Genomic DNA, 16,990 nt, shown 5'->3' with positions numbered 1-16,990 from the left:
AAAATTGTAACTTGAGAAAAAAATCAACTTAATATTCACAATCATATCCCAATCTCTTCTTCCCACTTCCTACCCTCACTGCTCTCTAAAGAGGAAGGACCAGTGTTATGCTAGATTTGTACCAGTTTGCCGGGGAGCAATTGTCAGATTTTCAAGAATTTGTAAGCTATTTGTTAAATACAATCATTGTTACAAATTAAATTATTCAAACTTACAGTTAAACAACTTGCATTAAATACAAGGGACTCATGGTATGCTGTCTTCATGAGACCCATCTCACATATAATGACACCCATAGGCTCAAAATAAAGGGATGGAGGAAATCTGCCAAGCATATGGAAATTAGTAAAAAAGCAGGGGTTGCTACCCTTATTTCAGACAAAACAGACTTCAAACCAACAAAGATCACAAAGGACAAAGAAGGGCATTACATAATAGTAAAGGGTTCAATTCAATAAGAAGGTCTAACTATCCTAAATATATATATACTCAACACAGGAGCACCTTGATTTGTAAAGCAAGTTCTTAGAGGCTTACAAAGAGACTTAGATTCGCACACAATAATAGTGGGAAACTCCAACACTCCACTGACAGTATTTTTGAGGACAGATCATTGAGGCAGAAAATTGACAAAAATATTCAGGACCTGAACTCAACATTGGATCAAATGGATCTGATAGACCTCAACAGAACTCTGTCCCCAACAACAGAATATACATTCTCCTCATCACCACATGGCACATACTTTAAAATCGACCACACAATTAGACATAAAACAATCAGCATATGCAAAAGAACTGAAATCATATCAAACATACTCTTGGACCACAGCACAGTAAAAATAGAAGTCAAGACTACAAAAATTGCTCAAAGTCATGCAATTACATGGAAATTAAACAACATGCTCCTGTATGACTTTTGGGTAAGTAATGAAATTAAGGCAGATACCAAGAAGTTCTTTGAAACTAATGAGAACAATGATAAAACATACCAGAATCTTTGGGACACAGTTCAATCAGCCTTCAGTGGGAAATTTATAGCACTAAACTCCCACATCAAAAAGTTAGAAAGATTTCAAATTAACAACTTAACATCACAACTGAACGAATTAGAGAAGCAAGAGCAAGCCAACCCCAAAGCTAGCAGAAGACAAGAAATAACCAAAATCAGAGCTGAACTGAAAGAAATTGAGACACAAAAAAAAACCATTCCAAAAGATCCAGGAGTTGGTTTGTTATAAAAATTAATGATATATAAGCTACTAGCTAGACTAATGAAGAAGAAAAGAGAGAAGGTCCAAATAAACACAATTAGAAATGACAAAGGGGATGTTACCACTGACCCCATAGAAATAAAAATAACTATCGGAAACTACCATGAATACCTGTATGCACACAAACTAGAAAACCTAGAAGAGATGGATAAATTCCTGGACATATACATCCTCCCAAGACTGAACCAGGAAGAAACTGATTCCCTGAACAGACCAATAATGAGCTCCAAAATTGAATCAGTAATAAATAGCCTACCGATTAAAAAAAGGGCGGGACTAGATGAATTCACAGCAGAATTCTACCAGATGTACAAAGAGATGTAAAAGATGTGGGTGTTTAGAGCTGGTACAATTCCTACTGAAACTGTTCCAAAAATTGAAGAGGGAACTAACTCTTCCCCACCTCATTCTATGAGGCCAGCATCATCCTGATACTAAAACTTGGTAGAGACAAAACAACAACAAAAACTTCAGGCCAGTATCCTTTATGAACATTGATGCAAACGTCCTTAATAGAATACTTGCAAACCAAATCCAGCAGCATATTAAAAAGCCAACCCACAACAATCAAGTAGGCTTCATCCCTGGTATGCAAGGTTGGCTCAACATATGTAAATTAATAAATGGTATTCATCACATAAACAGAACAAAAGACAAAAACAACATGATTATCTCAATAGATGCAGAAATGGCTTTCAATAAAATTCAACATCAGTTCATGTTGAAAACTCTCAGTGAAGGAACATAGCTCAAAATAGTAAGAGCCATCCATGACAAACCCACAGAGAACATCATATTTAAAGGGCAAAAGCTGGAAGCATTTCCCTTGAAAACTGGCACAAGTCAAGGATGCCCTCTCTCACTCCTCATAGTCAATGTATTAGGTTGGTGCAAAAGTAACTGCAGTTTTTGCCATTATAGTCAATGTAAAAGCCACAATTACTTTTGCACCAACCTAATAGTATTGGAAGTCCTGGCCAGAGCAATCAGGCAAGAGAAAGAAATAAAGGGCATCCAAATAGGAGGAGAGGAAGTCAAACTACCCTTGTTTGCACACCACCTGATTCTGTATCTAGAAAACCCCATAGTCTTGGCCTAAAAACTCCTTCAGCTAATAAACAACTTTGGCAAAGTTTCAGGATACAAAATTATGTTCAAAAACCACTAGTATTCCTATACACCAACAACAGCCAAGCCAAGATTCAAATCAGGAATGCAATCCCATTCACAATTGCCACGAAAAGAATAAAATATCTAGGAATACAGCTAACTAGGGAGGTGAAAGATATCTACAATGAGAACTACAAAGCATTGCTCAAAGAAATCAGGGCCAGGCGCGGTGGCTCACTCCTGTAATCCCAGTACTTTAGGAGGCCGAGGCAGGCAGATCATGAGGTCAGGAGTTCGAGACCATCCTGGCTAACATGGTGAAACCACATCTCTACTAAAAATACAAAAAAGTAGCCGGAGGTGGTCGCACGTGCCTGTAGTCCCAGCTACTCAGGAGGCTGAGGCAGAAGAATCACTTGAACCTGGGAGGCAGAGGTTGCAGTGAGCCAAGATCATGCCACTGCACTCCAGCCTGGGCAACAGAGTGAGACTCCATCTCAAAAAAAAGAAAGAAAGAAAGAAAAGAAAAGAAAAAGAAACCAGAGATGACACAAATAAATGGAAAAACATTCCATGCTCATGGATCATGGATAGGAAGAATCAATATGATTAAAATGGCCATACTGCCTAAAGTGATTTACAGATTCAGCGCTATTTTTATGCAACTACCAAAGGCATTTTTCACAGAATTAGAAAAAACGATTTCAAAATTCATATGGAGCCAAAAAAGAGTCTGAATAGCTACAGCAATCCTAAGCAGAAAGAACAAAGCTGGAGTCATCACCTTAGCCAACTTCAAACTATAATACGGGGCTGCGGTAACCAAAATAGCATGGTACTGGCACAAAAATAGACACATAGGCCAATGGAACAGAATAAGGAGCCTAGAAATAAGGCTGCACACCTACAACCATCTGATCTTTGACAAAGCTGACAAAAACCGTCAGTGAGGAAAGACTCCCTTTTCAAGAAATGGTGCTGGGGTAACAGGCTAGCCATATGCAGAAGATTGAAACTGGACCCTTTCCTTACACCATGTACAAAAATCAACTAAAGATAGATTAAAGAATTAAATGTAAAACCCAAAACTATAAAAACTCTGGAAGACAACCTAGGCAATACCATTGTGGACATAGGAATGGACAAAAATGGCATGATGAAGATGCCAAAAGTAATTGCAACGCAAGCAAAAGTTGACAAATGGGATCTAATCAAATGTAAAAGCTTCTGCACAGCAAAAGAAACTATGAACAGAATAAACAGACAATCTACAGCATGGGAGAAAATATTTGCCACCTATGCATCTCGCAAAGGTCTAATATCCAGCATCTGTAAGGAACTTAAACAAGTTTATAAGAAACAACAACAACAACAGACATTAAAAAGTGGGCAATGGACATGAACAGACACTTCAAAAGAAGACATACATGTGGCTGACAAGCATATGAAAAAAAGTCAAATATCACTGAACATTAGAGAAATGCAAATGAAAACCACTGTGAGATACCATCTCATACCAGTCAGAATGGTTGTTAATAAAAAGTAAAAAAAACAGATCCTGGCAAGGTTGCAGAGAAAAGGGAACACTTAGACACTCTTGGTGGGACTGTAAATTAATTCAACCATTATTGAAAGCAGTGTAGTGATTCCTCAAGGAGCTAAAAACAGGACTACCATTCAACACAGCAATCCCAATACTGGGTACATACCCAGAGGAATGTAAATCAGTCTACCATAAAGACACATGCATGTGAATGTTCATTGCAACACTAGTCACAATAGTAATTGTATGGAATCAACCTAAATGCCCACAAATGACAGATTGGATAAAGAAAATGTGGTACATATATACCATGGAATACTATGCATCCATAAAAAAGAATGAGATGATGTCTTTTGTGGGAACATGGATGGAGCTGAAGATTATTATCTTTAGCAGACTAATGCAGGAACAGAAAACCAAATACTGCATGTTCTCACTTATTAGTAGCAGCTAAATAATGAGAACTTATGGACACAAAGAGGGGAACAACAGACACCGGGACCTACTTGAGGGTGGAGGGTGGGAGGAAGAAGAGGATCAGAAAAAATAACTATTGGGTACTAGTCTTAGTACCTGGGTGATAAAATAATCTGTACAACAAATTCCTGTAACATAATTTTACCTATATAACAAACCTGCACATGTACCTGTTAACCTAAAATAAAAGCTAAAAAAAAAAAAAAACCCCAAAGGAAATAAATGCTAAAAACTCATCACTTCTTAATTATTTTGCTGCATTTTAAATTACCTATGCTTTTTAGTTTATTTGAATGCTTTGTATCCGTATGGTGTGAATACCATATAAAGGTGTGTTACTGCACATCTTCCTAATTACACATTTAGAGACATCATGTTGGTAACTTGAAAATGGCCATGGCAGCAGCATTTACACCACAGAAATTGGCAAATGCTACCAACCAGGTCTTGATTTATTGTTTTGTTGATTGTCTACGTTTAAGAAAGTGATGAGAATGTTAATGATGCAGATTAAACAAAAAGGAATGTTCTGTCTATAGCTGTCATATTGTGAGTAACATGGAAATTTGAGGAAATATTCAACTGTATTCAAAACTATTATCCAGTTAAGAAAAGAAGTTGTTCACATTTATTGATGAAGAGTGGACCTGTGAGGTATACCTTTTCTGTTTCATTTTTGTCTTACTCATTAACATATATATAAATATCAACCACATTTACATGGAAACTATATTCATTCATCAATCATAAATTTTGTTACATATCTATTTTATCAGTGAAAGTCATAATATATATTATATATTAGGCATATAATATATAATGTACACACACGTACACACAGGCAAACATACACATCTTTTCACATGCCACCTGGAAGGGCCACATAAAATTATATAGGGAATGGAGGAGTTGTAGACAGAAAAGATTAGGCTAGTAATTTAGTAGTTCTGGAGAACTGGACATGATTAGGAGAGAAGAGGTAAGTGAGAAAAAAACAAGAACAAAACAGCACATTTTGTTTTTATAAAGCACAGACAGAAAGGTAAAATGTTTGAGTTGTTACTCAAAATGAGAAATGTGGGTTAAGAAGATCTTTAGAATATTTTGCTGTGGAATGTAACATAATTCCCCTTTGAAGGACTTCAGCAAAAATGTACATTGTTGTCATCTTTTTAGATGTTTTGATTTTCCATTTTCGAATGCATGCCTGAGCTTAAATGGCCCGTGAAGCAGTCGGTTATATTCAGATCACACTAGCATTTTGATAATAAAATTATTAGTTGAAGTCAATATGGGTTTAATATGAACAAGTTCTATCAAAGTTGTTTTTTGTTCCTCTTAGGATTGGGTGGTTCTATTAGCATATATTGAAAATAATAACAAAAGCAACAACAATACAACTATTACTACTATTATTATTTTTATATTACCAGAATTTTTTCTATATTCTTTACATGTAATTTGAGCTTGCATTTACATGCCTCACAAACACCTTATGAGGCAGATACAAATAATTTATTACTATATTTTATTTGTCAGGAACAGACAAGGTAATCTAATTTGCTCTAAAGCACATAACCAGTAAAGTCTAGCAAGATTAGAATTCAGACTATCTAGCCCTTGAGGTGGCATTATTAATTAACTCTACAATGCTACAAAATTGCCAAGCATTAGCAGTATAGTGTATTTTAAGTATTTATCTTAGTTTCTACAGGGCACAGATATCAGCCTAAAGATAGGTCCCAGTCTGGGTGTTGGAAAGCTACTTTGTATTTGATTCTGTTGATTGAGTTAATGTAAGCATTTACTGAGCATCTGGTTGTTTAAGAGAATATCACAGACATTTCAGGAGAGACAAAGATGAATAAAACATGGTTCCACCTTTGAGGAGCTTAAAATCCAGATATTCACTGTCTCTACCAATCTCTTGAATGAAGCCAAGAGGCAGATCAAACTGACAAAGGATTTAAAATAATTTAAATTCAAAAAACTCCTAATAGTTTTACTTATATTCTGAAATTACTAAGTGTTGCATGGATAAATATATTTTGCATCATATTCAAAACCAAGTGCAAAGATACATGACTGAAAAATCTGTTTTAGTAGCAGCTTTTGTATCTAGGGGTTTTAGATTAGCCTCAGGACTAAAGTGCTATTAAAATTTTTGATGTGCTCTTAGTTATTGTAATAAAACTAACACACCAGAACGAGAATTTCTTTTTGTTTTTGTTTTTTTCTAGAAGCTCTGTACTGGTCAGCCATCTCAGCAGTATTCTTTTCAGTTCGGGCTGTAACATTTTAAAAGGAGCATTGAAAAATGCAACTTGGATAAATGGAAAAGGATAACTAAACCAAGTCGTGCGAAGAATGGCTGAAGAAATTGAGGATGTTTAGCCTGGACAAGGAAGACTCAGAGAGTATACGGGATCAGATTCCAAAATATTTGGAGGGTTGTCATGTGGGGAAGGAGTCAGCTTCTTCTGAGCTGCTCCAGAAGGGATAAACTAGCACAAATGACCCAAAGTCAGAGGGAGGTTATCTCAGGTTAGCGAAAGAAAGTTTGAATACTGAGCTATTAAAAAACGGATTAGGCTACCATATGAGATAGAGGAAGGGCTTCGAGAGAAGATGTTGTGAGGACAGCTAGGGGTGGGCTGCTGAACTGCATCATATTGAAAGCATCTTCCAAAATTAAAGTTCCATGATTTATGATTCCATAACAGAAGTAATTCCCTAAATGTTTACAACACACACACAGTAAAATCATATTTTCCTGAAATACGTGAAATTTGGGGGATTGTAATTAACATATGAGTAGCAATTACCTTTATTATCCTTTTAGAAGTACAAGAAGCAGTGACATTTAGGTCATGACAAGAGAAGAAATACGTGGCCTTTGTGCATGGAAAGCCCAAGAACGATGGGCATAGGCCCTGGGAATCCACTCCTTTGGAAACAGAGGACTGTTTTGATATAAAAAAGTGAACAGAGAAAGAATACAAGGTTAACACTGGATGCAACTTTAAATCCTTCAGCACAGTGCCTAGCAGCCATAAAAAAGCAAACAAAAGTCTGCAAACCCTTTCCAGAGGCGATGAATAGAAACAGAACAAATCACTCTTGCCTACATAAATGCTACATCCCTGTACTGCTTTGCTGGCCATAGACCTCCTCTGCAAAGGGCATTAAAGCCATAGGGAAGGGGAAGAAAAGGCACCCAGAATGAGGGCAAAAAGTTCTGATGCATAGATCTTGAGCTAAATTACACAAACCAAGTTAATGTAATTGGCAAATGGATACTTAGAGATGGAATACTTAAAGAAAATCCCTCTAGAAGAGGCCAAGTAACCAGTGAAAGAGACTGCTCTAGGCTTGTTGAATACAGGAAAAAAAATGAAGAAAAAAGATTGACATTGTAACCCAAACAAAGCTCAGTGGAGAGGCAAGAAGAATTAAGAGAACAGGTCTTTGCCCAGACAATGAAAGCCTCAGCTAAAATCCTAGCCACACCATGCAATTTATTAAAAGTTGTTTCTTCCCCCAAAACCAACCAGCTTCCACTAGTCTCTAGCGTTCTTTTCTGACTTATTTCATTAACATTTCCTTCTTTTTCTGGAGCAGTCAGGGCCCCAGGGAATCTTTCTTTTTCCCCACCTCACCCCCACCAATGGGGCATTGAATGAGAGCCAGGGTGTTGTCTGCGAAAAGAGAAATTGCAAAACCACAAATTGCAGAAAATGGTTCCTGCCAAAAATCGAAAGGAACACACGATATCACCAAGCCTCTTAAAAAGCAATTGCGCATTTTACAGGCCTCTAGATAATTCAGGTTTCTTTGGCAACTTTCTCACCCATACCACCCAGAAGATAATTCTCTTCCACCAGAGGCAGTGGTCCTAAAGAATATGAGCGGTTGAAAAGAAAAAAAAGAATGTGGGTGCAAGTCTTTCCAGAGCAGTGACCTGGCCCAATAGTGTTCTATTTTCTTCTATTGTGTAGCATTAATTTGAAGGCCCAAAGCTTGCCACCAGAATCCCAAGGACTCCCACTAAAACAGGGAGGGTCTCCAATAATTTAATAAGATTATTGGTAATACAAAGCATTTTCAGATGGTAAAATTTTTCCAAAACATTATATCATGTGATTATCACAACAACCCTTTGAAGGGGTCAGGAGAAAATGTCTTCCTTCCTCTCTCCTTCCCCAAAAAGATACTTTGAAACCGAAGGGTTAAGTAACATACTCCAAATTATACTACTGAAGGAGTGAACTGGGACTTAGCCATTAGCCTTTTGATTTTTGCTCCTGAGTTCCTTCCATCGCCCAGCCTTATTCCTCTATGGAGGCATATTTTCCTGACTTGGCTAAAGCTGTCCTCCATCCGTGGGTTGGGATTTTATGTGTTGCATATACATTTCCAGGACCTTTACTTGGAAAGTCTCCTGTCATTCACTATAGATCTAAGTCTTGTCTGAATGGAACGTTGATTAGGTCGTTTTCCATTTGTATTGGTTGAATAACACAATCATCATTAGGACAAAAAGTCAACTCCAGAGGGGCTGGTTCAATGTAGCTGCCAAAAAGAACCCAGGTCAAGATTGCCTGGTGATTTTAATATGTTTCCGTGACTCCATGGGTCAGACCAACCTTTCCCCGGTTGCTCAGAGATTGCTCGGGGAGCTGGGTAGACCCATTTTGTCTGGATTGTTTATAATCCCAGTGCAAGCTTCCTTCTCAAAATGTTTACTAATGAAATAGGTCACTAAGCACCCTGTATGTTTCTGAGAAAAAAAAAAAATGTGAAAAGAAAACAAACAATCACAAACTGAGACCTCTAAAGTAAAATAGCCACCCCCCAACCCCCCCCTTTTTTTTTTTTTTTTTTTTTGCAATCTGAAAGGTAAAGGGTGCTTTCAACTGAAATTTTGATAAAGAGATCTTGCGGTAACACGTGGGTGTTTAAATTTACATGTAGTGACTTAAAATGCTGCCTTAAATTGCCCTTCATCAAATTTTCACGATTAATATATACCAAGTATCTTTCGGTATTTAACATTAACTCATTTAAAATACTAGTAAAGCTAAATAGGCAGTAACAGTATGGTAAAGAGCTACCAAATATGAATATGCAAGAAAGTAAACATAGGCAATTTCCCCTGAACAGCTTTCTGTGTTCAAAAGAAATAATACAGTCAAAAGTTAACATTTGTACAAACAATATACTCATGACAGCACACGAAAAGGAGACTACTCATAAAATCTAACGTGACTTTCTTGGTAAAAGCTGCTTAAAACATTCATAGCATGCAGGTGTCTTGATAATGCAATAAAGACTAAAGCAAGATAATACAGAGACTGACATTTTAAAAAATATCAGCGAACGTGTAATACGTTCACATTAAATCTGAATGTTTTGAGGGTGAATGTCTTTTGTGCTAACGCTTGAGTATTTGATGTACAGCAGTGGGATCAATTTATTCTAGAGAGCAAACAAAAAACCATCCTCTAGGGAAATCAGTAAAAACTAAGTTTCTCCTGCAGTTCAGCTGAACACATAATCTTCTCAGGAACTGAATGATTCAAAAGAGAATTTATTAGAACATGTATAATATATATAATTCAACTGTACTCTTTGGATTCTGATAGGTACTAGAATGTCTAATTAAATGCTTCAGTGACTACTGAGATGTATTCTCTGCTGGAAATTCTACATGAATTAGAAGTTGATGTATCCTCCATGAGGGTACATGACTCAACCATCTACCTTATAGTTGTTGATTACTTGCTTAGTGACAAGCAACTTACTACATTTTGAGCTACTTTTGAACAGCTAGGGTCTTTATACTAAAGCTAAATCTACCTCCTGCTTTTGTAAATTGGATATTATTAAATTACACCAGAGACATATGAAACTTTCTTTTTTTCCTTTGTTAAAATTATTCTTACCTTCATTTCATTAAAAAAGAAAAAAAAATCACCCTAATTCCAAAGACAAAACTCAGAACTCCCAGTTCAGATCTGCTATAATTTTCTTTGGTCTTTCAGAATAGAGGGGATTTGTAATTTGGGTATAGACACTGGAAGTACTAAGAATAAAGAAACATAATACACAGGAGATTAGTTCTGGAGAGAATACGGGTTTACAGAGTGGCCATAACGCAGTACACACAGGAAGGAATTATTAAGGTTACCACCATGCCGTTAAACAAGAAACAGTCTGTGACCACACGGTGAGGAGCAACTGGGAAAAGAGTAATAAATTAGTCATTTGAGAGAACTGAATATTTAAATGTTTAGTGTCACATGGTCATAATATATAAATGAATATTGCCTATTTTTTTACTCCTCACTTTTATCTAGCTTTAGACGCAATATTGTCACAACCACAATTAAGTTCAATCTGCTTCCAAAATGGTTTCTGAAATGTTCCATGATGTTATACAAATCAATAGTATGAAATGTTAGATTGGCTGTGTGTGTTGAGCTAGACTTTAAAAATGCAGCAATGTGAGATGGGAGCCTTAAAGATTAGGAGGCTTTAGGAATTACAGCTGAGAAGTAGATACCATTTCAAGGAAGAAATGTACTTACATTTTGCTGCAAGTAAAATGCCTGTCTTTAAAGAGTAGCCTCTGAAACAAAGAAAGAAAAAAAGAATGTTAAAAAATTGTACAGTAATCAATTCAAAATGAAAAAGGAGTCACGTTTGAAGCCACTGACTGAAAAAAAAAAAGAGAGAGAAGCCTAGCCTACAGATGAATATATATTTATTGGGAGACTTTTCTTGGGGATACAGGAGGCTGTAGCCCAGAAAGAAAAAACATTCATGCTAGCTGCTGTATCTCATCACATGCTCAGCTCCCTGCTCCTTAGTATCCTAGAATTTCAAGACTACTTGATGCTCACTTTGTCTCCCAGGTCCAATCTTGGAGACAGAAAACATGGTAAGTCTGGCTGGCTCATTCAATGGCTTAGACGCTCATCATTCTCTTGCTTCTGGTTCACACTGACATTGTACCTTGTTCTTGTTGGCCAAGTTCTGACACATTGTTCCTTTAAATGAAACTTCTCCTAAAGATTATGGTTTTCTCAACTCATACTTATTAGGATAAATGGACAGTTTTCTTTTCCAAGAAATAGAAAGCTTCTGTGGGAGATGCGAGGAGGGGGATTGAAACCAATGCCAAGTTTCTCTTTATTCAAGATGTTGGTAAAAGGGGAGGGACAATTAGACTGTGCCTATGCTTGGAAGGCCAATTGTGCGGGCAATTTGTTCAGTGTGGCAGCCCACCAGACAATTCAGCTTGCTTCCAAATCCATAATTTATTGGACCTGTTGGGGTTATATTGAAAGGGGTACTTTTTAGTGTAGTAGGTTTAATAGGAAATGGCAGGAAAGTCCCTATGATTGATATGAACTATTTGCATTCTGAGACTCAAGTGATTCCAGATCATCTCTAAGACTAAGCACTCAAATCATGGTGTCCTCAGACCTACAGAAAGATCTTTCCACACCACCCGCACTGATCTGGATAGGTCAGATTAGTTACTTCAGTGACCAATGTTTTTCCAAGCTCTACCATTTCTTAATAATAGTGTGATTTGGGCAAATTGGTTCAATGCTCTGAGATTGATAGAAATATTACTAGTGGCTATTTCAAAGAATTGCCATAAAGGTTAAATAAAATAATATATATAAAATAGTTAGATAAAGTCCTCCTGACGTCAGCGTGAACCAGAAGCAAGAAAATGATGAAAGTCTTAAGCCATTGAACTAGCCAACCAGACTTATTGTATTTCCTCTCTCCAGCACTCTCTCCAATTCTACCTGGTGTTGTTACTGTTGTTATTATTATTATCAGAAGGCCAAGTTGTAAAACCAAATTAAGAACATAAGATAAATCCATGAAATGGGAGCTGGGAAGGTAGCTATGGAGGTTTTGCTTGGGTAAGATGTCTCCATTTGTGACAGTCAAAGCTATATCCTTGTCCCAAATTCCTCATCCAGATTGCTTTTCTCCAATTTTCATTCCTCCAACTACTCAATATCTCCAATCAACATCCTTATTAAAAAATCTCTACGTGTTTTAGCAAGCCACCAAATTCCTCATTTACTATCTGTGAAGGTGGTTAGGAATGGGGCTCATGGATTGACAAATTGTTAAATTCTTAAATTTCTGGGCCCATAAATAATACAGATAATTCCTCTTTATACAGGTAAGAGGTTGATACATTTTTATTGGACTGAATTTCTTAGATGGATTCTATAGTTTGACCCGACAAGATCTCACATGTGTCACTAACTCGAAGAAGTTATTATTATTAGTTGTTAGTTATTATTCTATAGTTTGACCCAACAAGATCTCACATGTGGCACTAACTGGAACACTGTTCTGATCACAACCTGACACACATTTCCTCCCACCCCTTGCCCTTCCAAACAAAAAAAAAGTCCACTGAAAATTCTTCTGAAATTGCGTACCCTTCAGCTCCTTTGAAGAACCTGTTGCTAGGAAACAAATTTGGAACATTCTCACCTACTGAGAAAAGTTTTTACTGCTGCCTCACATAATGCGTTCTTTGGCCACAAAAGCATTCACAAAGAAAATTATCTGTCTATTACTTCACAGATTCATTGGACAAGAACTCTTCATTTGGGCAACATTTTCACAGCAATATCATTGATTACTTTGAAAACTATTCAGGGATGTCCTTGAGACTGCATTATGTATCTATTCAATTCAATGTTACTGATCATTTTTCTTGAGGTACAAAATAAATCAAGCTGTTAAGCATACTGTGGCAGTGTGCTTTTTCAGACCAGAGAGTTACATAAAAACTCACCTCTGCTTTTTTAAAGCTTATTTCCACAACAGACAAAGAAAAACCTGAATTCTTAAAGGAGAAAGAGAGGCCTTCAAATTATTAACTGCTTCACTGAATGCTTATTGAGTGCCTACTATGTGCAAGGCACTGTGTTGGGCCCTAATAACACATCCCCTCCCCTCGTGATTAACCTCTGTCTGGTTGGAGGGACAATTGGACAGTTTAGAGGGATCACATCACAATATAACACAAAGTTACAACAGTGGTCAGTGAGGAGGGAAGATGGAATTGGGTAATCAATCCAGATAGAAAGGTCCAGGAAGTCTAATTTGGGGAAGCATTGAAATAGCATCTGGTAAAAAATTCATATTTAATAATAATAGTTAATAATATGGAGTGCTTAATGCATCAAGAACCTCCTAATGTACTGAGCAGTTTATTCCTCATAATAACCCTAGGGAGATATTATTCTTACGCTAGAGCAGGACATAAGAAGGCAGATGGGGAATGTGGAGCAGACCAAGCAAGGGAACATCACTGAGTGCAAGACCCTGGGCAGGAGGAACTGGCTCACTTGAGGGACCACCATTTGTATTATTTGCATATACTTTGGCAGAGACCATTCTCTCACCACACAAGGGTCTTTAAGAGATCATAAATGGGGATCTTCTTATGTGGATCCTAGAAGACTTTAGCTAGGGAAGCCTAGTCTCTCTGCTCCCACCTCAGGGGAGATGTGAGGTACATCCCGGCTCTGCCCTGTGCTATGCCCACCTCAGAAGATCTGCATGGCCAGCAGGTTACCCTCCTCGGATCACAGTAGGACATGTGCCTGATTCAGTAGCAAGGTTCATACAGAACAGACTTTGACCGAAGCCCTTGGACACATTCTTTGGTCTCTTTGCTGGAATCCACTTTCATGTGAACTGTGCTGAACACTGAGGATACATCTCTGTCTGTGATCTCTTCTGAGAACATCTTATCTTTAAACCAAGTGCTCAACCAGGGGATTCTTCATACCATTCATTGATCTCAACTTCTCACCCTGGTTCCTGTGGTTGATCCCATCTGGTTGTCATCTGTAACCTACAATTGACACTCATTAGAAAATAAGATCACTTAGAAATTTCTGAGTGTTCTATGCTGATTAGGCTATCTGGCTTGAGTTGTCAGTTATTTAAAATGTTTATGGTTTGTAAAAAGTTGCATCAATGCGAGTATAATTGTATAATGTAACCTATGGAGTAAAATCTTCTATATACCTATTCCTCTTTATGATACACAATAATCTATCTCCTATATGTTCAAGATTATGAATGTTGAGATGAGGTGGCTACTGTACTCTTATTCTGAATTTTGAATTAATTCTATTTTATATTAATTTTACTTACTTGCTTAATGCTATGGTAGGACTACCTATTCTCTATCCCACTGATTCTCAGGAGTATAGGTAACCACTTAAATTACCTATGAAATTAATTTAAGAATGAAGGTTTTATTTAAGATAGAATATGCCAGTGAACAGACAATAAAAATAATTTATGAATAGTGTATCTTCTCTTTGCTTTGATCAAGTGTTCTTTAAAAGCCAAGACTATGTGATGAAGGCATAGGGATGTGATGTCAAGAGTTGTAGGGGCTCTGCCCATGACCCCCACTCTGGGGGCAGAAGCAATGTCAGAGGGCCAGGAGTTCAAGTCTCGATTCTTCCACCAACCTCCAGTGTGACCTCTGACCAGTTACTTAATCTGTCTAAGTCTCGAGGCCTTCAACTGTAAAATAGAAATAAGAGTAGCACTGTACTTCTCCTAAGATTGTTGTGCTTATTGGAGGATATACATATAAAGCATTTGGAAGAGAATGTGCCCAATCCTAGTGCTTACTATGTGACAGTTATGTTGTCTTCATTAAGTCCAAATTGAAAACTTATTGTACAAAGAACGGTACCATCCATTGGATTAAAATATTCTGTACTTGTTCCTTAAATGGTTATAATCGGGGGACATGACCTCTTTTGTCTCTGTGGGTTCTGATTTGACCCACAATGAGCTCAACTTTAAAAAGTGATATCAGATTGTTTTGCATGACTTCTAATAATTTTTCTCACAGTTGCTTTTTAATCCCTTGGCCTCACTCGTATTTTACTAATTTTATAAACACTGCCAATGGCTTCTCCTACGGTATTGGAATTTTGCTGTTTTTTGTTTTTTCCTAGCCTTGACTCTGTGCCTTTGCTGAGGCCTTGGTGAACCATTCCACTGACTCAGCGTGTTTATTTATAAATGACTCCTTGTGTTTTGATTTCTTTATAGCTTTTTAACAGTTAAAAATATTTGTAATCGAAATAAGCAATTTTCATTATCAAACATTTAGAAAATATTTAAAAACCCACTTAAATAAAGTAAAAGAACTCAGAACTGCACAGATTTATTTTGAAGCACACAAAGAAGTGAACGCTTTGCCCAACACCCCCGTTTTCCAGAAGTAATTCTATCAACAGCATGTGAGGTTATCCTTCTAAATATTTTTATGCTTATGAAAGCATGCACATATAAACTTTTATCCATAGATATGTATGTCATGAAAATTTTTATAACAAAAACAAGCTCATGCTAGATAATTTTCTATAATATGCTTTTATCCTCTTAATGATATTTTTGTGGACACAGATTCCAAGTCAGTATATAGAGATCTCCTTATTCTTGTTAGTGGCTAAGTAGGATTCCATTTATGGACATGTCCTAACTAATCCCATATTCATAGACATTTAGGTTGTTAGTAATTTTTTGCAATTACAGTGGGCTTGTAATGACCAAGCATTTTGAACATTTGCTTTTAGACGTGTGGTCTTATACTCTAAAGTAGTTCTTAGAATTGCAAGTACTTTATACTAGGGTAGATGCAGCTTACTATTAGATGGGTTGTGCAAATCACTCTTCAAGAAGGTTGAAACTATTCACCCTCTATCAACAATAAGATGTGTCCTCTATGTGTATTTTTCACTTAGCATGCATAACTTCCATTTCTTCGAGTTTTTCTTCTCTGTGTGCTAATCTTCCACCTGAACTTCAAGATACCTTATTCAGTTTTCAGCAATATTTTTGAGTTTCAAGAACTCTCTTTTTCTCCGATCATTCCTTTGTAATAATTTCCCTAGTCTCCCTAGGAATTTGCATTATATTCTTTTAGTGTCCTTTGTCTTTCTTTCTTTAAGACTATCTCACAGAGAGCCACCTGTTCTGATTGTGTTGTTCTTTCCTCCTTCAAACTGCTGAGTCATCTTCAATGCCTTGTATATTTTTTCTCCTCACTGTTACTTGTCTGCAAACATCCAGATCTTTCTGACCCATTACAGTGAAATAAGTCCTCAGCACAAATGTAGGCAGGCTTTTGGGGTCTCCTAACTAGTAGTGGGTCTGCAAGTTGTGAGAGGCAAAGGAGGAATATTTTCCTGGTGAACAGGCTGGTAGGCTAGGACCCCTCAACTGAGGGTGCAGGGGAAGCCTCCAAGTTCTCAGGATCCTCCAGGCAAGTGCAGAGTGTGGCAAGTCTCTTCATGTTACACAAAAAGAGTCTTTTGGGCTCCTCCCCAGCCATACATCTAAAACAAGCAGTCCTGCTGAGAACAACCACTAAGGCCAGTGCTCCTTATACTTGAATGTGTCCACAGATCACCTGGGACCTTGCTAAAAAGCAGATTCTGATTTGGAAGGTCTGGGGTGGGGACTGGAATTCTGCATTTCTTACAAGTTTCCACACAGGG

At 37.2% G+C, this 16,990-nt stretch overlaps 1 protein-coding gene across 3 annotated transcripts in view; it reads right to left on the bottom strand.

The window, feature by feature from the left end:
• ANKFN1 (ankyrin repeat and fibronectin type III domain containing 1) overlaps nt 1-16,990 on the bottom strand; it is a 354,346-nt gene that overhangs the window by 272,524 nt on the left and 64,832 nt on the right. For all 3 annotated transcript variants that reach the window (XM_016932606.4, XM_054671260.2, XM_063799882.1), the window contains one exon: nt 10,994-11,034. In XM_016932606.4, the coding sequence (XP_016788095.2) occupies nt 10,994-11,034 (41 nt within the window). The remainder of the gene's footprint in view (nt 1-10,993; nt 11,035-16,990) is intronic.

This window comes from Pan troglodytes, chromosome 19, assembly GCF_028858775.2.
Source record: "Pan troglodytes isolate AG18354 chromosome 19, NHGRI_mPanTro3-v2.0_pri, whole genome shotgun sequence".
Taxonomy (NCBI): Eukaryota; Metazoa; Chordata; class Mammalia; order Primates; family Hominidae; genus Pan; species Pan troglodytes.
Note: the sequence above shows the minus strand (reverse complement) of the source record. Positions and strands in the feature narration are given on the sequence as shown.